Source organism: Hibiscus syriacus, unplaced genomic scaffold (assembly GCF_006381635.1).
Source record: "Hibiscus syriacus cultivar Baekdansim isolate YM2019G1 unplaced genomic scaffold, ASM638163v2 tig00110893_pilon, whole genome shotgun sequence".
NCBI lineage: Eukaryota > Viridiplantae > Streptophyta > Magnoliopsida > Malvales > Malvaceae > Hibiscus > Hibiscus syriacus.
This window is the reverse complement of record NW_024062901.1, coordinates 390493-415168: the sequence shown is the minus strand read 5'-3', so window position 1 is coordinate 415168 and position 24676 is coordinate 390493. Positions and strand designations below refer to the sequence as shown.

Genomic DNA, 24676 nt, shown 5'->3' with positions numbered 1-24676 from the left:
TAAATGGCATTATTTTTTGTTTTCATAGACTTTTACATAATCTTTAGACAAACAACTTAAAGTTATATATTTAAAAATCTAATAAAATTCGTATACAGTTTTACCACTCCACTAAACATCATTATTGAGAAAGTTTTACAAAATAAATTTTTATTCATAATAATTTTTTTTTCAAACAAAATATAACGTATACAGTTTTTAACCCTCAATTTGACATATTTCTTGGGTCTAACTCTGTTATCAGTCTGCAGAAGTTAAAATGGAGGAAGTAAAACCTTTAAGCGCGGTTGAGTACATGATTTGAGGCCGTAATTAAGACGGCATGTGGGGGAATAAAGGAGAGACTTGGTGGGTCAAAAAGGAGGGCTCCAACTCTACTGTATCTCTCTGTCCTAAAAGAAAGTGGCTGCAATTCTATGACTTGTCAGCGCGTTCATTACGTGTTTAACCATCTTAGATGCATAATAGTAGTATGATAAAGTATGGGTTTTGATCATGAATATCAAAATCCAATAAATATGGTTTTCTTCAACAATCATCCCTATTATCTGCTACTGCAAAATAGGGGAGGAATTCACACCAGTTTCAATTACTGATGTTCTAATAGATAGGCATTATCAACATATGCAGTGCAAGAAGAAGAAGAAAAAGGCAATTTTCTCCTTTCATTGTAGACAAAAGAAATGAACATACAGCAGAGTTGATGTGTTGAGAGCGTTAAAGAATGAATAGAATAGTTAGTGTAAAGCTGAAACAAGTTTCTAAGATAAGCACTCTATAGCCAAAATCCCAACAGGGTGACTTGCTGGGTTCCCCCCTGTTGGCTCCCTGCATTTGGAGATCAAAACCGAAAACAAAAAAAATGGTCCATAATAAAATGTACATCATGGCAATGCTTTTTACCTCCTGTAATCTCCATATAGGTAACTTTCATACTGCGTCCTGTTGAGTGCTTTTTCTACATCGTTCCAATTCTGAATGTGATTCGATAATGATCCTTTGTGTATCTTTACCTGACGACTCCTTAACTCCCTCTTTGGAACCTTTAGGAATTCTTGAACTTCATCTAACTTCTGAGAAACAGCACAACAGCAAATGACTCTTATGAACCCGCGATTAGATAGAAGATTCAGTAAGAAACGATCAACTTTTTCTAGCATTTATTTTCTTACGGTGCGATTCTTTACTACATCCTCATAGTAAAGTATGATATGTCGGGTGTTTTTGAAGTACTCCAAAGCCTTTTCAGTTGTCTCTTCGACCTGCCTTATATTTGGAATGAGCAATGTTGCACTGATTACAGGTTTGTAGCTAGCAAGTATCTCAGCCTGAAATCATTAATGTAAGAGTTGAAAATTGAAACTTTTAGGTAAGAGAGGGGGGGGGGGAGGAAAACCTCATGAGGCGAATGAACATGAGATTTGTGGGTTCCATTCAGTAGCTTAGCATCCCGATCATAAGAATTTGCTAGTATTGAAATCAACCTCCGCAAAAGATTCCTTCGAAAGAGAAAAATAGCTGAAACACCACGAGTATTAAAGTATTCCACTATTTCTTTATGGTGCTGCATCAGTCCCTGCAGTAAAGGATTATCGTCATGAAAATATCAGAGACAAGTTTAATCACGTTTATATTGCAAATTCAACACTAACAGCAATGTCTATTCACAATATACCACCTTTATATTGATTTGAACATTAAAAAAACACTGTTTTCATTAACAAATATTTTCATCAGAGCCATTGTTCTCAAATCATGAAGAAGATGCTATCTTAAAGGCTCAAAAAAGAAATATGAGTTTACTACAAACATTGAATACATTTTCTGAAGTCCTCAAAAAATCGAATAAGGGGAAATCTCCAATTGATACACATTTTCTCAACTCCCAAACAAAGGTTTCAACCGTCTTAGTCCCTCATATATTAGCCCCTCGTAATTGCAGAACCTGCCATCTTTTCTCCTGTTTTCCTTTTATGATTTTGCTACTCTCCACCGCATTCATTCATGGTTACAAAAATGTATAGCTGTTCTCTTGTTCTCCATCAATGTAATGGTTTACCCATAATTGCGCTTTCCATTAGAAAATGAATAAAACCAGAAAGTACGGGGCACTTAATTATCATTCCCTAAATATTCTCAGACGTGAAACATCATATGATATCTGACAGTCATACCCAACTTTGTGCAAAAAGAACTGGAACATGCTGTCCAAATAAAAGGAGTGCCAAGATGCAAACAAGTCTACAGTTAGTGGAAGTTACAGAAAGCCATTGGCTGAGTTAAGAATACATGATTGGTGGTATTTGAGAATAATAACAAAATGAATAGGATGAACAGTTTTTTTTGTTGGTAAAACAAGCTAGGAATTAGGATAGTCGTACTTTTGGGGAGCAACAGGGGCTGTGTTTCTAATTGCAGGGGAAATACATCCGAATGCTAAGAGAATTACATGAAACTAGAGCTGGAAAAGAAAATTCTGGATAAAATTGAATAAGAAAAAAGAATATGAAACACGGAAAGAGATGATCAATTCAAGACAATGCTCTAGAAACCAATGAATTCAAAAGTTGCAGTCACCAAAAGACTATAATACTATAAGAACAAGTGTAACTATAGATATAACGGATGTTTTGGGTGTCTTCTGCTTCATGCTCAATAAACTGATAACTGATTGTAGAGTTTGCTTTAACCCACTATAATAGCCATTCCTAATATGGATCTGACTAGTATAAATACGGCTTTGTATAGCTGATACAGTAAACCACTTCTTAGTTCTAAAGGTTACTCAATTCCTGTTCACAGACTCGGGTAAAGAATGTAAAGGCATTTCAATAAGGCCGCAGATTTCTGCTATAAAAATGTTAGCAAATTGCAACTAAACTTTAGAAGCTATATTTCAGCTATGAGCAGCTCACCTGATTGAGCATCCATTTCAAGCCAACTGCAGCTGTGCACTCATTTTTCGAGGCACTGCTCAACCAGTCCAAGTTATAAACTTTGTCCAAAGTCTCAAAAATTGTTGACACATTACTTCTCCTAACTTTGACAGAGAATATCTCCCCATTCGAGCTTATGTTAGTATGATTGTTCAATAACGTTTCAAACCATCCACTCCCAGATCTCTGCATCGACATAATGGCAAAATACCAGACAGGATTGCATGCACACTCAGCCCTAATCACACACAAGAAAGCCCACAATTAAGTCATAAAACTAAAAACCAAACTCAGGAGCAATAAAATCAGTTTCATACCTGCTGAAAGTTTTGGGGTTCGGATAATGCACATAAGGAATTTCCCATGGCTCAATATTTGGTTCCGGACACGGCTTTTGGATTACTCCAATGTTCAAGAACTCATTCGTGCTGCTGGTGCTTATTTGCTTCAAACAAATCGAGCATATATACAGACCACAAACCATTACAAACAACAATACAACCATCCTCAACACCAATGGGGACTTCTTTGGAAACTTTAGGACGAAAGAATCCTGAAATTTAATGAATTGCCCGGATATTAAAAACAAAGAAATCAGGCCATTTTCTCACTAATAATCAATTCAAATGAAGCTATTGGAAAGATGTGGTATGGGTATTGCTGTAACCCTAAACCCTGATCTAAATCTAGCTAGAAAAACTCAGCTGTGTGCTGAATAAGCAATCACTTTTATTAGTTTAATCTACAATTTGACATGAATTAATTGATTAATCACGTATAACGTGTAAAAATGCATCAACATCGAAACTACAATAATAGAACACATCTTTCTAGAAAATGAAATCTGGGTGTTGCTTGTATCTCAACGGAGTGATAAAAAGGAAACAAACCCCCCTAAAAACAAGCGTGTTTTGTAAAGGTTTTACGTTTTACATCAAACCAAATAAAGCATATTTCACACGACACTCTAACATATATAGAAAATACAAATTAATAAAACAATCTTCAATCTCACTCTATATGACGACAATGAAACCAGCTAAACATGCCCAAATGGGGAAATAAAAGATAATGACCTTGCTGAAAAAACCCAGATCGTCGGCCATGGTTTTAAAGCTCAAAAAGCAAAGCAATCAAAAGGCATTAGCAACTATTTTTTCTTTGGGGTTTTCTCCCTTTTTCTCCTTTTCAACTCACGTAGAGCTATCTCTTCTTCTTCTTCTTTTTAATTAAATGCCAATTGTTTTATTAATAAAATGAACAGATAGGAAGAGGAGGAGGTTAGTTCTCGTGAAGAACAAAATGACTAGGCTCTCTTTTTTTTCCTAAAGGCCGTTGCCGTTGATGGAGCACACGCCCGTTCCTCTGGGTTTTCGCTTTTTTTTTCCTTTAATTAAAATGTATTTATATTGAAAAAAAATTATCTTCGTGCTTGCCTGCATTTGCGTCGGGATAAAAGAGAATTTGGTGATTTTTGGATGATGATGATGATGATGATGATGATGATGATGATGATGATGATGATGATGATGATGATGATGTGAGAAAAATGTTTACATGTAATGCTTTTGATTATCAAATGTCCCCACATGATTTTTCGCTTTCCTTTTCCTTTACGCTTTTTATTATTTCGTCTTTTTAACTATTAAAAAAATTTATTATTAACAGGATTATAAAATTTAACTTTTTAAAAAAATTTAAATTTTAAATTTTTAAATAGAATAAAAGATAAATTTAATGAAACAGAATGATTATTATATATTTCAAAAAAGATAAATTAGGTACGTATATTTAATGTTCTTACAAGATAAAATAAGTCGAATAATATTAGAGTTTGGATTTTCTATTAGTTTCAAGTGATTACAATGTAGTATTTGTTAAAGATTTTTATTAATCATTGACAATACATATATATTGCGAACGTAATTATTCGAATTCAACACTTTAAAGAAAAATAACACTTATTTTAGTCATTGAGACCCCTCAATGAGTTCGGAATTTGTGTTTTAAAGTATCTTTTCGATGTTTAAATTCACATATTAAAAATTATTTTAGTTTTGTTTGATTTCAAAAAATAGAATTTTGATCATTTGTATTATCATTTTATAACAATTTGATGATTAAATTATTAAATAATGTAATATATTATAAGCTCATAAAACATATCAAACAACATATTATATTTATTTGTATGGTTCGTAAAATATATATTTATTTAAGAATAAGAAAAAAATATATTACATTTTTTCTTTATAAAGTTTTATTTTAGAAATATTTGATTAAATAATTACTGCTGGCATAATTTCGTATCTATTTAAACGGAAATGTTGCACACACAAGTTTGTAAGTAATCTAGCATGTATTATCTTAAAATTAAAGGTTTGGAGCCCAAAATGAACCTTGAAGTTGATGAGTTTGATCAAATTGGATCTTGAATTTTGGGGGTAAAATTAGCCCTAAACTTTTCATGTTTGGTCAAATTAACCACTGAAATTTTGTTAGTAACTTATAGGGTAAGGGGCAATTTTGAACTCCAAAAGATTCAAAGGCCAATTCGATCAAACTTGACAAGATCATGGGTGATCTATCTCCCAAAAAAAAAGTTTAGGGTCTAATTTGACCAAACTTCATAAGTTTAGGGGACAATTTAACTCAAAATAAAGTTCAAGCACCAATTTAACCAAACATAAAATGTATTTTATCCCTCAAATTTTTTATTCATCTCTTTTAATCCTCGAAACAGTTTTTTAGAAATAAGAAAAATGATAAGCTATTTTTTGTTAATATCGGTGTCAGTTATATGTTCTTTCAAGTAAAAATAATATTTGTATTTAAAAAAATATAAAATATTTCAAAATATTTATAAATAAATCATTATAAAGTATATTTTAAAAAGTGAAAAAAAATTATTAAAAATAGTTAATATTGATAAGGTCTAAATATTTTTTTAGAGATCAAAGACTAAAAATATTATTATGCCTAAATTTAATGAGCTAAAAAATTAGATAAGTTGGCAAAATTGGTCCATTATCGTAGGCGGACATTTTATTTAGCCCAAAACAACACAATGTACTTTATTTAGGAAACTACGTCATTTTTTACAACGTTGGGGAAACTTGTCATACCCACTTAACAAGTTCCCTTGAAAAATATATTTTAATGGAGCCAACGTGAGGTCTAATATTTTATTATATTTTTTGAAATTCGACATGTGGGTGTGATGAGTTTCATTAAAAAAATATTTTTAAAAATTTAGAGATTTTATTTTTTTCATAATAATTATTTAAAAAAAGAAACCATGGAACTCGTCATATCACTGTGACTAGTTCCATTTGATTTAAGAAAAAAACTAGTTGCTAGAAACATACATAAGAAAATTGACATGTGAGAGTAACGAGTTCCAACAGTCATATTAATAATTATTACTAAATACAAACTACTAAATTTTACATTCAAAGCACTAACTTATACATTACATTACATTAGAGACATTAACTCCTACATCACATTAAAAACATTAACTCCTACATTATATTACAATACAGTAGAAGCATTAAGTTGTTAACTCTACATCTTAATCTCCATAGTCAGTTGACTCGTCAAATGTTAAGTTCTTCAGTCCTCCATTATTTCTATTGTTTTCTTCTATATATAAATAGTTCAAGTTCTTGAAGTTTAACTTCTATATTGTCAGATGCGTCTAGAGATTTTGTTTTTGATGTGGAAGTAGTTGCAACTTACTTATGATACTCAACAAATAAGTCAATATTACTCACTAAATTGTTAATTTATGTGTTAATCATTGTTCGAACTGTAGCATCATTGTTCAGATGACCCATTGATGAATGTTGTGGAATCAAAGAGGTTGGAAACCTAAACTATAGTAAAAAAAAAGTTTTGAATCTTCATTAGCTCTCACCTTGTTTGAAATTTTCTTCATCAATTTGAAAAGTCGAATGTCTCCCTCGAAAAAGATGGTGAAAGATTTCTACTCATAATAAATTGTAGTTGAAATTGTCATCATGGAAATCTTCGAAATAAGAACTTGAACAATGAAATTGTGTCTCTCATATAGGCATGACTATATAGCACTAAAAAGTCATCCACTACAGCAAAACTAGTTTTTAGCCTTATAACGTTATTTTTAAGTGCCGTTAAAATCTTTTCTATCACTAGAAAAAGCATCGCCAAAAAACGTTGTTAAAGCAAACACCACAACAGTTAGTGGCGTTTGTGAACCAAAAACGTCACAAAGGTCAAGATCTATAGCGGTATTTTGATAACAAATGTAGCAAAAGGTCAAGATCTATAGTGGCATTTTGAAACCAAACACTACTAATCACCTTATATGTGCATTTTTTTCTCAAACGTCGCTATATGATATGATATATAGTGCGTTTGTGGTCAAAATGCCACAAATTTATACGTCATTAGTGGCATTTCCTTCACAAAACGTCGCAAAAGAGTGTGGTTATAGTGGCGCTTGTAAAATGTCGCTATGATTAATTGATTTTGCATATATTATTTTTATATTCTATATTATCTAAATTTAATATCATGTAGCATTATCTAATTTATAGCAAACTTAAAATTTAATTACGACACAAATTATGCATAAAAATACTTAACAATAAAATAAATTAAAGTTTATAAACATTAAAATTAAATATAATGTAGTTTAACATTGTTCCCTAGAATAAATAAAAAAATCTTCAAACTGGCAATTTTGAATATTAATCTACAACTTCAATTGATTAATACTCTATTTGACTTCAAGTATTCAATTGACGAATGTAAATTAGCAACCTGCAGAAGAAAATGTGCTAATTAGTTCCAGAATATGTGCAGCAAAATCAAATAATACTTTACAGCAATAATACTTTACAGCAATAATACTTTACATGTTCAATCAATCATTGTAATTTAAAAAGCCTTAATTGAGCATAACTGAAATCCTCAATTACACTCTTTAGTTCTTAAAAAAATTGATGCAAATACACACTTAATTATAGTGTCTCAAAGGTTTAGATTTTGCAACTATGAGGAATATGGATGCCTTCTTATCTATTGCTATTTGAATGGTCAAGCTATAAAAGTACACTGCCTCAAAAGTTAAGATTTTGTTAAAGATGCAAGATGCCTACAGAATAAATGTCAATTGTTATTCTTATAAATCGAACTTTGTCCAAATATAACGGTCTTAAGAAGATAAGGTATGAACTCACCTTGGTCTACGGTTACGGTTTCTCTTCATCGGACAGTGACCTCGACTGGTAGGGTATAGAATCAGCAAAAAACTCCTCCACAGAAACAAGTCAGATTAATTGGTGAATGGTAAAAGAAAATATTGATGCAAGTTGCCTAATCATTTCTATTACTATAACTCACAAAGACTATGCGGAGATCTTAACTACACGTGGCGATAAATTTGAGTGTATGAAAGCTCTGGTAAAATTATATTTATGTTAGTTAAAGTTATGTATTTGAATTAGGGTCCAAGGGTCGTATCTCTGTACCCATGTCTGAATATGTGTTAAAGACAAGTACTAAAAGAAAAATTAAGAGTTGAAAAGCATCATACGGTTGAAGTATCATTCTGTTAATAGATATAACAATGTCTAACTTTACATCAACATCCTGTATGCATAAATGTAAATAGCATTGTATGACCTCATTACCTATATCCTCTTGCTCTGAAGAATCAAGCAACATTTCTGAATCAGAGGGAAGTAATAGAGAACACGGGTAGTTCCCTGGGGCTCCTAAATCTGTAAAAAAAAAAATTGTTACCCGTACTTTATCCTTACCAAAGAATATTTGCATCTGAATAACTATACCCAATGTATAAAAAAAATTAAAATCACGATGTTGTGAGCGAAAGCACCACGAGAAAAACTCTTCCAGATTAAATACTATAAATTAAGTTTCGACAGATAAAAATACAAACAATGTTCACAATGCCTCATTAGAAACCTACTTTCTTTGGTATTTGGTGCTGCTATCAGTAAAATATATGTTGCCTTCATCATCAATGTCAAGCTCAATGGTAAACTGAGGGACACCACATCTGCCTTTATTCACTACAACAAAATTGTTCTCCAGTGGCGTTTTGGGAGTAAACGCCACTAATTTTAAACATATAGCGGCGTTTACATACCAAACGCCACAAAATGGTAACTTTAGCGACATTTTTATAAAAAAAATACCGCGATAGAGTAGTACTTTAGTAGCGCCGCAATAGGTTCATCCATAGTGGCGTTTTTCAACAAACGCCGCAACAGAGTAGCACTTTAGTGGCGTTTTTATACAAACGCAGCGATAGACTCATACTTTAGTGGCGTTTTTCTAAAAATGCCGCTATAGATATGACCTGTTATAGCGTTTTTCCCAAAAAATGCTGCTATAGACTGCGACCTTTTGTGACGTTTGTCCAAAAACGCCGCTATAGGTATCAACCTTTTGCGGTTTTTGTTCAAAAAATGCCGCTATATATATCGATCTTTTGCGGCGTTTGTTCCAAAAACGTCGCGATATATCTTGACCTATTGCGGCGTCTTTCCCATCGTCACAAGTGCTTTTAGCGGCGCTTAAAAATAGCGCTATATGACTAAAAACGCCACTAAAACTCTGTTTTGCTGTAGTGATTACAAGTGTAGCTAATCTGCCTTCCGAACCAATTTTTATCAACCCAAAATATGCATCAACAAAGTGCAAATCATCGATTTTCTTAACGAATCATAGTCCCAAGTCGGTCGCACATATGCTCATTTGGCATGTAACTCAATGGTGATGGTAGGGATAAAATCAGGTAATTCTTCAAGTTTCAGTTGAATCCTGTCAGGTCAGGTACAATCGGGTATAGGTCGTGTCAGGTCAATTTGATGGTTCGAATCGGATCAGGTCGAGTCCAAGTCAAATTAGTTCGGGTCATTTTTAGACTGATTTGACATCAGATTCAGTTCAGGTTCAGGTCGGGTTAATTTCAATTTGATCGATGTCAGTTCAGGTAAAAATTATTCAGGTCCGAAGAAGTTAAACACCAGGTTAATTCATGTTCGGATGGACTTTAGTCAGATCTAGTTCAGATCGAGTCACATCATTGATATATAAAATTTAGGTCGGGTCATTTTTTATATTTGGATTAATTATTTTTTGTCTTTCATGAGCGTTGAATTGCAATTTATAATTGTATATGATTTAGAGTAAATTACTAAAAATATAAATAAGTATGAGTTAATTTTGATAAAAATAGAAAAATCAGTGAGGCGGTGGCCGTCTCCACCAATTTCGATTTTGCTGCTTCTCGCTCTTTTATGACCGTTTCTCTTTAGATTTCAAAAGCCCAACTCAGTGACTTTGAATCCTTTTATGCTCTTTGAACAAGGGATTGATCGGCCCTGCCATGGTGTTTTTTGGGATTAGGTTTCGTTAGCTTTCATCCCCAATCTTGCTACTCGTCTGTTTGGGTGTTCTCTTCGAGTTTGGTGAGTTCCTTTCTTTCTCTACCAGTTGTGTTTTCTCCTGTCTCTATTTGATTGATGTCTCATGCTTGAGATCTGGTATGCCTATGAAATTAGTTTCATAGTTTTGTATAACTATGTGGGTTTCTAGTCGGTTTTCTGGAGTCAGGTTGTGATGGAAAAAACTGCGTGTAAGTTATTTACGTAAATGCCATAGTGTTCCAGTCATTTGCTCGTTGGGATAATACAGGATGAGTGAGAGTATTTTAGGTCTTCCATCAGATTCTACTTAGGTGTTCGTGGCTAATCTACCAATCTCCATTTTTGGACAGGTTTTTGGCAGATTGAGGGTCGTGATGGTGAGGTTTTGTGTGTGTACTTTCTATAGAAGAGTCGTCGAAAAGGCTCTAGGTTTGGATTCGTAATTGATTTTGATTCTGAAAGTGTTGTTCTCAAGGTTTAGCGTTTCCAGATTTGGTTGTTTAGGTGCGTAAATGTCTGGGGTGAGGAGGGTTTAGGCTTTGGTCTCGATGTTGTTTTGTGGTTTTTAAGAGGAGCTGAAGTAGATTATTTCTTAGTCTTTAGTGTAGGTTGTTTTCATTGTTTGTATGATTTTCTGTGGCTCAAGTTTTTTCGGTTGCCAAGCTATTTTCTGGTGGAGCTCTTCATTTTCTCCGTTTACTGTTTGGCTGGTGGTGGTGTCCAATGGCCTGTGCTTTGGTGGGTGGGTTCAGTCTTGTGCTTTGGTGATCTGCCGCATTCGAGTGCTGTTGCTAGGAGGAGGCGAAATGAGCTCTCCTTGATGGCTTGATTGCTGAAGGTGGATCGTGGTCTCCCGTTGCAGCAGTAGCAGGTGTAGATTCTCGTTTTGATGAATTTCGGGCCCATCCAAATGTGTCCCAGACAGTGCATAATGAGGATGGTGTGCGCGACTTTATTTATCAGAGGAGTGGATATTATAATGCTTTGGAGGAAAGTAGTGGGGCAATCGTGGGAGCTGAGACGCATGATGTGTTGTGTGCACATATTGATGGGCTTTCAAATTACGTCATTGAGGATAGCATGGGGCGTTTGGATACTGATTCCCAGACAATGCGTGTTGGGGATCAAGTGCATGTTTTATTGTGTCAGATGAATGGCTTATATAATTCTTTGGAGTCACTTAGTGGGGCGCAAGTGGAATCTGTGGGGGAGTTGTGCGCAGCATTGAAAGGTAAGGTGCATGATGAGCACTTTGGGTCTGCTACGGGCTTTTGAACACAGACTTTGAGGATAGTAGTGGTTCTTCAAACGTGTTAAAGGTAGTTAGTGCGGTGCAAGTGGGATCTGAGTTGGGAACGTGCAATTTACCGACGGTAATGAGCATGTGCAAGATGTGCGGTAACCAATGAAGCAGCGAAGGCACTTGCTGTTGAAGATGCTTTGTGGTGCTTAATAGTGTTGCTTGATCCAGCATAGGGTGGTCCATTTCGGGTATTGTTTCTGTATTGAGAATAAAGAAAATGTTGGATCTTGTCTGGTCAATTGGTGTTAGTTTGTTTCGGTACTTTTGTGTTGGTGCTGGCTATTTCAGAACCGAGAGTCTTTGATATGCTTATGCTTTTCTGTCTTATATCTCGGAGGTTGTAGCCTGGTTTTGTTCCTTGTTTTGGACGTGTGTAGTTCCTTTGTGTATTTCTTACAGGGGGTAGTAGGTAACTTCATTAATGTAGTCTGTTTCGGGCTGTTCTAGTGGTGTAGTTCCCGGTTGTTGTTCTTGTTGTTGTAGGGTTCATGTTGGACTTTCATTCCATCCCAAGGTTCACTCTTTTTCCTCTACTTAGGATTAGAGAGGTTTTTTAATGAGATCATTGGGGTGGTGTACTTTGTGAATTCTAATACAAAGTACCCATTTTTCAAAAAATATTGATAAAAATAAAATTTTAAGGACTAAATTGAATAAATATGAAATTACAAATAAAATTTTAAATAAATTAAACAACGCACATTGCTAAGGGATCAAATCGAAATAATTTTAAAATGTGATGTTGAAATTAATATAAAAATCAAATATAATTTTAAGAACTAAATTGAACAAATATGAAATTACGAAAAAAAAATTAAATAAATTAAACAACACACATTGTTGATGGACCAAATCAAAATAATTTTAAAATATGAGTTTGAAATTAATATAAAAATGACTGAATTATACCAAATTAAAAATTTATGGGCCCATTAAAAAATATAAATAAGTAATAAGTATGCGTTGAACCATGTTTATAGTATTTTGATATAACAAATTAAGATAAAATGTTTTTGGACTTGAATTGAGTTTGTTCAAAGTTTTCAATAATAATTCAAATTCCATTAAAATAGAATTTGAGCACAAAATGTTTTTTCTGGGTACGTAGTATCGATACTGTTCTTACAATATCGATATTGAATGAACAGTATTGATATTGTTCATGTGGTGCCGATACCAAAGGTAAGAGAAGTATCGATACTCTCAAGGTAGTATCGATACTACTAGTCTTTTCCAAATAGCTCAAATTTCATAATGCAAAATAGGTACAATTACTCTCTATCCTGGGCAGTTTTATTTTATAGAAAAATTATCCCCAACGGCTCCAAATCATCCTCAATGACTAGAAACGGTCACAAACACATTCCAACCTATAAAAATAAGTTGAGAACACTTGAAGAAGGGTTGAGAACACTTGAAGAAGGGTTGAGAACACCTATCCAAGCAATAAAACACAAAAGAAGAGCTTTTTACTCCTTTTTTTCTTTCTCTTGTAAATATTAGTGTTTAGTGAGCTTAATTTTGTAAACATCTACCTTGCAAGGGTTTTCTTGTTTACATCTTTATTTCTTTTTATAAAAATTTAGTGATTCTAGCTAAGCCTTTTAAAAGTTAGAGAGTTTGTAAAGGTTATCTTTTTATCTTGTAAAAAGAAAGAACAAATTAGTGAATTTGTTAGAAAATCCTTAGTGAGGAGCTAAGGTAGTGGATGCAGACTTGGTTGAGAAGTCGAACCACTATAAATCCTTGTGTCAATTGTCTAACTTTTTAATATCCTTACTCCCTAAACTCAAAATCCACTTCAACCCCTCTTGGCTACTCTTCGGTTGATCAATTGAGTGTCACTGTATATCCCAACAATTGGTATTAGAGCTTGACTCATTAGAAGGTCTAACAACCTTGAGATGATCCAAGAAGAAGCTCTATCAATTCTCGATGCAGTCGAGAAGATGGCTTTCACCTCTGGCTTGTTCCACATGGAAGACTCCCAACCGATCGACAAGTCTTCATACTTCAATGGAGCCAACTACGATCATTGGAAGAAACTAATGAAGTTATTCATCCAATCCAATGATCTTGATGCATGGGAGATGATCGAGAACGACTACTATTCTCCAAAGAAGAAGACGAAGGAGTGGAGTGCCCAATAACGGAAGAAAGCTCAATAAAATGCCAAGGCCATGCACATGTTGTTTTGTGCATTTGGTCCCGATATCTATAAAAGCGTTTCTTCTTGTTCAAATGCCAATGAGCTTTGGAATAAGCTCGAAGAACTTCATGGTGACAAGAAAAAAGAACCACCAAAGGTAGTGTGCTTAATGGCTCTTGAAGAGCCCGATGTATCTTCTAACTCTAGTGAATTTAATTCATATTCTTTTAATGAGTTACAAGATGCATACGATGAATTATTTTTGGAGTTTGAGACCATGAACTCCAAATACAAGAAAACGATTTCAAAATTTAAAGTTGAAAACGATTTTCTTTTGAAAGCAAAATTGGATTTTGAAAAATGAAATGAAATTTTGAAAATGATTTAGAGCTTTTAAAAGTGAAAATTGAAAATTTTTAGAAAGAAGTTTTGATTTAAAAGTTAAGCTTGAATGCTTAACAAAAGAAAACAAAACCATTTTAAATAATTCATCTAGTTCCATAATGACAAAATGCTCACATTGTCATTATCATGGTCATTTGGAACATACTTGTCCTATAAAGAAAGGAAAATATTTTAAAATTAAACAAGTATGGGTTCCAAAAGGAACAAGGGGCATTGAAACTAATGTTCATGGATCCAAAGCAATTTGGATACCAAAATCCAAATAAATGTATCTTGTAGGTGTGAGAGTAATGCTGATGAAAGTGAAGATACTCAAATGTTCTAGCCACACTTGAAAAGAAATGGGTAACCTATAATCTTAATGTTCTTGTTTTGATTAATTGGTTGCCTATTTGTTGTAAGCATACATGATTTTTTATTTTAAATAATTTTTATTTTTTTCATCTCATGTATGTTGAAAAGTGTATTATGATGGACATTTTAAAGTTTTAATGACTTTTCATAATTTTAGTTCATCATAATAAATTTTAGTCAAAATTGGTTTTAATGTTTTGTTTTTACAAATTTTAATTTTTGACCTTAATTTAAATGTTTATCATGTAATTTATTGCAAATGATATCTCTCTAACAATTGATATCAGTTTTCAAATGCATAACATTTTTTGATAGCTTTATGCACCTGCACTTAAATTCAACAATTGGTATTGCATAAATTATTTTAGACTTGGATATATTGAATTTCTTGTGCTATTAACATGTTTGTTCATCTTTGTTGAAATTCATTTTTTTTAAGTGTCAAGCTTTTAAAGTCAAATTTTTGTTTGGAATGCTTTTATTGAGGGGAGCTTTGATTTTTTCAAATGATTTTAAGCTAAAATTTACCACTTACTCTCCATTGTTATTTTTTAACTTTAAAGTTGATTTATTTTTTATATAACAAAAGGGGGATAAGTATGAGTTTGAAAATTTTAATTTCAAGAATGAAAAAGGGGGAGCTTTAATATTTTCCAAATATTGCTCTTTATCATTAAATATTTTATTAAGTAGGAGTTTTGTCAAAACAATTTTCAAATGTTTTGATATATTAAAAAATGAGATATTGTTGAACCATGTTTATAATATTTTGATATAACAAATTAATGCAAAATGTTTTTGGACTTGAATTGAATTTGTTCAAAGTTTTCAAAAATAATTCAAAGTCCATTAAATAGAATTTGAGCACAAAATGTTTTTCTGGGTACGTAGTATCGATACTGTTCCTGTGGTACCGATACCAAATGTAAGAGAAGTATCGATACTCTCAAGGTAGTACCTATACTACCAGTTGTTTTTCATATAGCTCAAATTCTAGAATGTAAAATAGGTACCGATACTCCAAAGGGTACTGATACTCCTTGTCTCGGGCAGTTTTATTTTGCAGAAAAATTATTCCCAACGACTCCAAATCATCACAACAACTAGAAATGACCACAAACACATTTCAACCTATAAAAACAAGTTGAAGACAATTGAAGAAGGGTTGAGAACACCTATCCAGGCAATCAAACGCAAGAGAATAGATTTTTACTCATATTTTCCTTTCTCTTGTAAATATTAGTGTTTAGTGAGCTTAATTTTGTAAACACCTACCTTGTAAGGGTTTTCTTGTTTACATATTTGTTACTTTTTGTAAAAAAAAGATGTGGCTCTAGCTAATCATTTTAAAAGCTAGGGAGTTTATAAAAGGCTATCTCTTTATCCTGTAAAAAGAAAGATCAAATTAGTGATATTTGTTAGAAAATTCTTAGTGAGGAGCTAAGGTAGTGGATGTAGACATGGTTGAGAAGCTGAACCACTATAAATCTTTGTGTCAATTGTTTATCTTTTTAATCTCCTTACTCCCTAAAATCAAAATCCACTTCAACCCCTCTTGACCACTCTTCGGTTGATTAATTGAGTTTCACCATATATCCCAACAATATGGGTCAATTTTAGATGCAAATATAATTTTAAGGACTAAATTGAACAAATATGAAATTATAAATAAATATTTAAATAAATTAAACAATATAGAGGGATCAAATCGAAATAATTGTAAAATATGAAGAAAATTTGTAAAATAGACTAAATTGCATTCATTTAAAATTTGAGGAAAAATTAAAACAATTATAATATATTAATATATATATATAAACTATATAATAATATAATATATATATAAAATATATAGTTTATATTACTATATATGTTATATATAAACTATATAATTTGTAAACTATATGTATTATAAACTAGGCATAATGTAACAAAATAACCCTAACGTTTCACAGTGATGTCAAACTTGCCCGTATTATTTTTTTTGAAACATTTAAGCCCTTAAAGTTTCATTTTGGGTCAAAAAACACCCTCATTTGATGAAAATCGTTAGTAAACTAACTGTCAACACCTGATACTGACGAAACATGTACCCGTGGAGGGAGAAGCTGACGTTGTTGTCGATGTCATTGTGTTTGATGGCGTGACACTTGTAACACCCCCAACCTATACCCGACCCAGATACGAATCCGAGGTGTCACATTCATTAATATAAAGTTAACCATTTACATCAATATTGTAATATCCCAAACTTGGGGTTAGTAACTAAATTATAAAGTTTCATAATTTGGTGACTAAAGTAGAAGAATTGAATAGTTCAATGATTTATCTAGAAATATTTCCTGAAATTTGCTAGTAATTATTAAAGGAATTAAAGGGAAAATGGTCATTTGACAAGGAAGATTTTAATTTCTCTTTATAAGATAAGGGAACCACGTGGGAAGGAAAGATTTCTCCAGAACTTCTTCTTCCTCTCCTCTCGTATCTCCAAGCTCAAAGGTGAGTTTCTTTGTTTGTGGATTAATTATTGATTTTAAGGTTGGATTATGATCATTAGATGATAATTAAGCTTAAAGAAAGCTTAAATCATCTTAAAAGCAAAGGATGGTGGAGTTAGGAGAGATTAAAGATTAAGAGTTTTCAAATGAAATCTTGGAATAGAGTTCATTACTCAAATTGGAAATAAATTTGACTTGTCATCACTTAATTAAGAGATATGAAGTGATAGAATTGAATTAAGAACATATTAAAAAATTGGTATGATTATTGATTTCCATAGGGAGAAAGGAATTTTGAGATTTGAAGGGGTGATAAAGGAGTAGAAATGAGTTTAAAGTATGTATATGAGAGTTAAGAATATGGTATAGGATGTAATACGAAGTGTTTAAGTAGAATTGGAGTGATTTTTGGGCTTAAAAATGAATTCTGGGCTATGTGCATCGATGCACATTCAATGTGTACCGATGCATCAAGGGTATTTCCAGAAAATTGTTCAGTGTGTATCGATGCACAGGAAGTGCATCGATACACCCATTAAAAATGGAAACATCGAATGCAATTAGTGTATTGATGCATAAGGAGTGCATCGATGTACCCCCTTAAAATGAAAACATCAAAGGTGATTGGTGTACCGATGCATGGGTAGTGCATCGATGCACATGTTAAGGGATGCATCGATGGCATGGTATAATGTATCGATGCACTTCAATAGGAAATGAAATAAATCTTTCTTTCAGTCTAAGAAATTATAGATTATAGTATATCAATGGAATACTGATAGTATAAATATATGATTGTGTCGACATCGATCGAAAGCAAAGTTCGGATAGGTCTGCAGAGTAAGATACGCAAAGAAAACAAGAGCTTAAGAGTGTTCATTGAGACCAGGTGAGTACATGATAGTAAGTGTACGTTATGTTAAGGAATTAAGACTTGTGATGAGTCAAATTCTGATATTATATGATATAAGTACTAAAGTATAAACATGTAGTGATATGGTGTTAGATGTATGGTATATGAGTAAATGCACATGTTTAATTGTTGAATGCATTTTTATGTGTGAACTATGTAAATGCATGTATTATGATAATAGGTCATGTGATCATGAGATATATGATAAAATATATATGAAAATATTATGACTCATATGTGCTTCTATTAGAATGCTATATGATATGTTATATATATGAAATGAATGACATGAATACATGTGTTGTATAATAATGATCTATGAGATATTGATAATAAGACATAAGATTACATGCATATGTAATATAAGTTAAAAGATAAGAAATAATATGTTATATGCATATGAGAAAAAGGTATATGTGATGTGACCATGTGTGAAAAGGATGAATAATGTGAATTTCATGGAAAATGCTACGTGAAAATAAACTACGTGACTATGTGATCATAGGAAATGTGATAAAGATCTATGTGAAAGAACTATGTGATATGAATATGTGAATGTGTAATGAGGTAAAAGATAATGCCGATGTCATGTGTTATGAGAGCTATAGGTATAGTTGGCATGTCAAGAGTCGAGGGTCTACGCGGTTCTTCGGGACATAGTGGTTCTTCGGGACATAGTGGTCCTTCGGGACATAGTGGTCCTTCGGGACATAATGGTCCTTCGGGACACAGTGGTCCTACGGGACAAATTCTACGTGCCCAATGTGGAATTTATACGAGCTGTGGTGACAGTATTGTGCACAACCTCTATGTACTCACATACCTTAAGTTCTCAATAGTGTGCATGGGCTTTAAAAAGAAATATAATTTGATATAATGATATATGTGTTTTTCGTGAAAAGGTATGTGATATGTGATATGTATAAGTAATAAGTTAGGATCATATGATAGTAATGGTAACAAGTGCATATGTGTAATGGTGATACGAGATGTTATATGGTTATGCATGATATGATCATAGTACTTACTCATGTATTGTTGTGTGTTGAAGTTATATTATATGTTTATGTTCAATATATACTCATATAATGGAATGGAATTAATGACAAGGAAATAAGTAAGGATAAACATGTTAGTGATGAGTTTAATAGGTGTATAAGTATAATGTGTATTACATAAGATGTTTCATGCAATTGTTAGTTTACCTTATATATTTACATGTCTCACTAAGTCTATGAGTTAGCGTGTAAGTGTCTTACACATAGGTGTGGATCAATCAGAAGATCAAGCTTGGGATCCGTAAAGCAACATATCTCCACGCAAAGTTCAGATCAGAAATATTTTTATAAAGTAAGTCGTGTCATATAATTTAGTATGTTGGCATGTAACTAAGTCACTAAATATGTACGCTCTGATGGAGTCTGTTAAGGTTTTTGACATGTTTATGTAAAAGAATTTCTTATAGAATAGAAGTTTAAATTTTCTATGGTTTCTTTTATAAAAGTATATGATTTGACTAGTCAATGTGACACCTCAGACTCGTATTCGGGTCGGGTACGGGTTGGGGGTGTTACAAATATGTTCAAAACATTACCAAAATTGATCAGAGCATACATACTTAACGACTTTGTTTACATGTCAACATGTTTATTACATAAAAAGACATACTTTACAAAGTATTTCTGATCTGATCTTCGAGTGGAGATATGTTGTTCTGTTGGTCCTAAGCTTGATCCTCTTGTTTATCAGCACTTACGTGTAAAACACTTACACGCTAAATCATAGACTTAGTAAGGCATAAAAATATAATAATGCATTTCCTATAAATATGAACATGCAATCTAATTATTCAAATACAATCATACTTATCATATCATAATTTAGTCATGACACATATGATACAATATAAGCAATAATAATATGATAACATATACTCATGTAAATACTTTTGATATCTTTCATAGGCCCATGTACATTAATGAGAACTTAAGGTATGTGAGTACATTGAGGTTGTGCACATATATTGTCACCACATCTCGTATAAGGGTCCACTGAGTGGCATGTGAAATATGTCCAGAAGGACCTGTGTATATGTCCTGAAAGACCTATGTAACCCTCGACTCTTGGCATGTCAACTATACCTATAACTCTCATATCACATAACATGGGCATTATCATTATATTTCATATAATTCATATAACCATAATTTCACCACATATTCATGTACTCATATCATTTTTCTTATAATCACATATTTCTTCTCCTCTATCACATGTACATATGATCATCAATCTCATATCATATAACATATGTTCACATGAATCATATAACATGTATCAAATCATATAAACATATATAACCCATGCATGTGTTTATAATGATCATAATATATGCATGTTCATAACTATTAGACCATGAAAACTAATATAGGAAATAGACTTATCACAAGTCTTATTTCCATTGCACTACACCTATAGTATGCACTCATCTTAGCCTCACTTGATCCCTATTACTTCAATTACTTAACTTCTCTTTCTCGATCGATATTAACCTTTTGATCATTCCGAAACTTGCTTGTGCTCAATATCTATACAATCGTACATATATACATATCAACATTCCAAATATCATTATTCTATCCTTAATTTCTTAGACCAAAAGAAAGACTAAATTTCATTTTTCTACTTGAAGTAGTATTGGTACCCTCTATAGGGTATCGATACTTCCCTAGCTGTGGTATCGATACCCATGGTATCGATATTACCTTCCAAGTATCGATACCCCATGAATGTCTTTGACAAATTCAGGCTTATGGTATCAATATTGTTCAACCAGTATCAATACCCCTATACTAATTATCCCATTTTTTCTCTTGAAGTATTGGTACTAGATAAAGCAGTGTCGATACTCATAGCCCATATTTCACTTTTTAAGCCCAAAAATATACCTAAATCAGCTCAATTCCTTCATGTTTCATTTCCTTTTATACTCTTAACTTAAGTACCCATACTCAAACCAATTTCTATTCATTTAACATCTCTTTATCTTCAAAATCTCATCTTATATCTTGAATTTAAAAATCCTACCAAATTTCCAACATGTTCTAATTTACATTCTAACACTTCGTACTTCTTAATTCAACTAATGACAAGTCAAATTTAGTTTCAAATTCTGCTTATCATCTCTTTTCCAATATTTCATTTAGAAACTCCTTATCTTTAATCCCTCATAATTCCTTTATCTTATAGTTTTAAGATAACTTAAGCTTTCCTTAAGCTTAAGTACCATCCAATGATCATAAACCAAACTTAAAATTCAACAACTAATCAACTCATAATGAAACTCGTATTTGCTATAATAGCTCACGGAAGAAGAAGAAGAAGAAGAGAGTTTTCTGGAGAAATCTTAATTTTCCCTTTTTACTTATCTCCACGTGTATTTTTCTCCTCCATATCTCATTTTAATTCATTTCCAGACCAAATAACCATTTTGCCCTTTCTATCCATCTTTCTTTACAATTCAATCCTACATAGAATTTTTATATAAGTCCCTAAATTATTCAATTTATCTACTTTAATCACTAAATTATGAAGTTTCACAATTTAGTCACTAACCCGGTATTAACGATGTACAACACTGCCATGTCAAATTTTTTATAAAATAAAAATTTTGAAATTTATTATTAATATTTATATTTAATTATTTATTACCAATCAGAGAGAGACACGTGTCACTCTCTTATTGGTGCTTGTTAAATTGAACTATTAAAAACTTTCATTTTCAGTAATGACTCTCACTTCTTCTTTTTCCCCAGCTATCAACACCGCCATTACCACTCGGCTAAAATCTCATCTCCAATCTCAAAAAGAACCCACCACTCTTTCTCCTTCCCTTTTAACCTCATCATCAAAACCCCTTTTTTCATCAGTAACTTCCAATATAAATATCAACGCTTTCTCGGCCAAAATCCCATGTCCCTCAAACGGAGGACTAAGGTTTATTCTTTTCTGGGTTTTTCACACAAGAGAGAGATGTGAAGGGAAAATCTCATCTCCAATCTCAAAAAGAACCCACCACTCTTTCTCCTTCCCTTTTAACCTCATCATCAAAACCCCTTTTTTCATCAGTAACTTCCAATATAAATATCAACGCTTTCTCGGCCAAAATCCCATGTCCCTCAAACGGAGGACTAAGGTTTATTCTTTTCTGGGTTTTTCACACAAGAGAGAGATGTGAAGGGCCTCAAAGATGAGCTTTTTTGATGCCATAGCTCCTCTCGATTGTGGTGCCGAGGCTACCCTAGAGGACCGAGAGCGTGTGGATCAGGTTAATTATTATAGACCCTTCGTTGTTTTCTCCATGAAAATCAAGTGATCTTGTTCGTTTGTTCTTGCTTGTTCATCAATGGGGTTTCTGTTTTGCATCAAGTTACACTCAAACTCGAGGCAGTTAATGAGGTAAATGAGCCTTTTGAATCCAACTTGTTGAATGGAAAATGGGAGTTTTTGTACACAACATCCAAGTCAATTATGCAAACAAAGGTCTTATCTTGATCTTCAATATGCCATTTCTCTTCACCTTTTTTTTTTTGGAAAAAAATCCATTTTTGATCATCAAAATATGTGTGGTGTTGTACAACAGAGGCCAAAGTTCTTTGAGACCCAATAGAAAGATCTACTGATGATGAGTCGGTGAATCACTATTTATGTAGGAAATGTGCATCTCAACCTATCGTCGTCCCCATTATTGCTGAGATCAATCTCTACAAGTTTGATCCATGGCATCTTCCAGGTACCATTTTCTCTTTTCTTTTGTGGTTTTACAGGCTTTAGCATATGGGATTCGATTCATATTTTCTCGGATTCCATTGATTGATTTCAATATAAGAGCACTTATTTCATTTTTTTTTTGTTTGTGATTTGGGATAAATGCATTAGCGTTTTGGGCGATTTATTAATTCTGATTACTGTTTGATTTATGGATTTTTCCAAATTGAAATTGGATTGATTTGAGGCACTGGTTAATTGATTTTGGTTTCTATTTGGTTTATAGATATGGTGTTGTACGGTGTAAAATTCGCTCCTAAGTTCAACTTTGAAAGATAAGATTGTATTTGAATTATTTTTATTCAAAGAATGTCAATTTTTTTAGTCATGGTTATCATTGGCGTTACATGAAATGGGTGCGAAATAATGTACTAGGACCAGCAGTGAAGAGTAAATCTGGTAGTGGGCTGCGAAACATAGAATGTTGCTTATTAATGAACGTGGGAATTTCTTCCCATTTCCACGTTTTTGTTTTCCCAATTTTAATGCATTTATTCGTTTCCTATTTTACAAACAAATTATGTAGAGGAAACGTATTGATTGCTATGAAGACAGCACTTGAGTTCATTCTAAAAGGAGCTTAAGAAAAAACATAAATTCGTGGAAAAAGACAGTCCGATAAATACTTTAAAACAAAATGAAAATGGCAACAAGTGGTATGAAATTTCAGTAATCCATTGATGCAAGGCAGCTTTGTGTATCCTTTTGAGTGACAATGGGGCGTTTCAAAATTGCTTTCAATAATTTAGATCATCTAGTCACGATGGTTCAAGTCACTTCATTGTATCCAAATAACCCCATAAAACCAAATCTTCTTTGATTTTGATTTTGATTCTCCTTGCAAAATCAAATCCAATTTTTAGTTCGTTTTCAATAAAATCATTATCAATATCTCATGTTAGTTTTTGGTGACACTTAACTCGTTCTTCTTCTTCTTCTTAGAAGAACCACCTATCTTCTTTAACTCTCTCTCTACAATTTAACCAGAAACTATGTGTTCTACAGAGACTGCTGTCGCGGTCGTCTTTCGGTTGGGTCCGGAATTGGGCTTCGACTTGAATGAATTGGGTTAGAGTCGCCACCGACCATTTTAAAACAAATTTAGGTGAGTCGGACACCATCTTACCTGATCTGCGTTGTACCCGAAATGTGTCGGGTTCGGGAGTCGGTTACGGTCAAGGAAAGATTAGCACCATTGAACCGCCCTTTCGGTACCAATTAATTTATCGGTTGTCTTTAATTGCGAAAATTGAAATTGAAATTTAAAAACCCGATTCAAATTATTTACCTTCGGTTGAAATTACTACCGAAGAAAAAATAAACAAAATAGTAGATGAAAAAATAAAATATTGAATGCTAAAAATGAATAATAAATAATAAATAATAATATTAAAATAAATAAATAAATAAATAATGTATTATCATTTCCTAATTCCTATTTATTATGACAAATGAACATGAGAAACACCAACATGTGAAATAAACACAACAAATATAGAACTCATCCATTTCAAAACAGTCAGCGTTGGTATTTTATAAAGCAGAAAAAAACAACAATTCGTCTATTGCATATCATGTGGTTATCCAGCTCATTGTTAAAAGGCATTTAATAACCATCTAGTTATAAAATTCCGCAAACAAACACGTTCCAAAACAATAAAAGCAATTAAAAAAAACCTTTCGAACTGCAAATAGAAATTAAAGCCTGTGTATTCAGCTCAACTACAAATCCATAGCGCTTCTTCTTGCTTGCTTTTGCACCACTGGTGTAACACCGGACTTGGATTTAAATGTCTTGGGATCGTGTGAAGCAGCAACACACTGGGTGCTTTGTGTTTCAGACTCTGGA

The 24676-nt window shown here is 32.8% G+C and overlaps 1 protein-coding gene across 1 annotated transcript; it reads right to left on the bottom strand.

Moving 5' to 3' along the window:
• Positions 1 to 639: 639 nt before the first annotated feature.
• On the bottom strand, positions 640 to 4116 carry LOC120145246. Its single transcript, XM_039159136.1, has 6 exons — positions 4013 to 4116; positions 3254 to 3489; positions 2916 to 3174; positions 1397 to 1576; positions 1173 to 1328; positions 640 to 1073 (listed from the first exon to the last, which is right to left on the bottom strand). Exons 1-6 carry the CDS (start codon positions 4040 to 4042, stop codon positions 900 to 902), a joined length of 1035 nt encoding a protein of 344 aa, XP_039015067.1. The 5' UTR covers positions 4043 to 4116; the 3' UTR covers positions 640 to 899.
• Positions 4117 to 24676: the final 20560 nt, after the last annotated feature.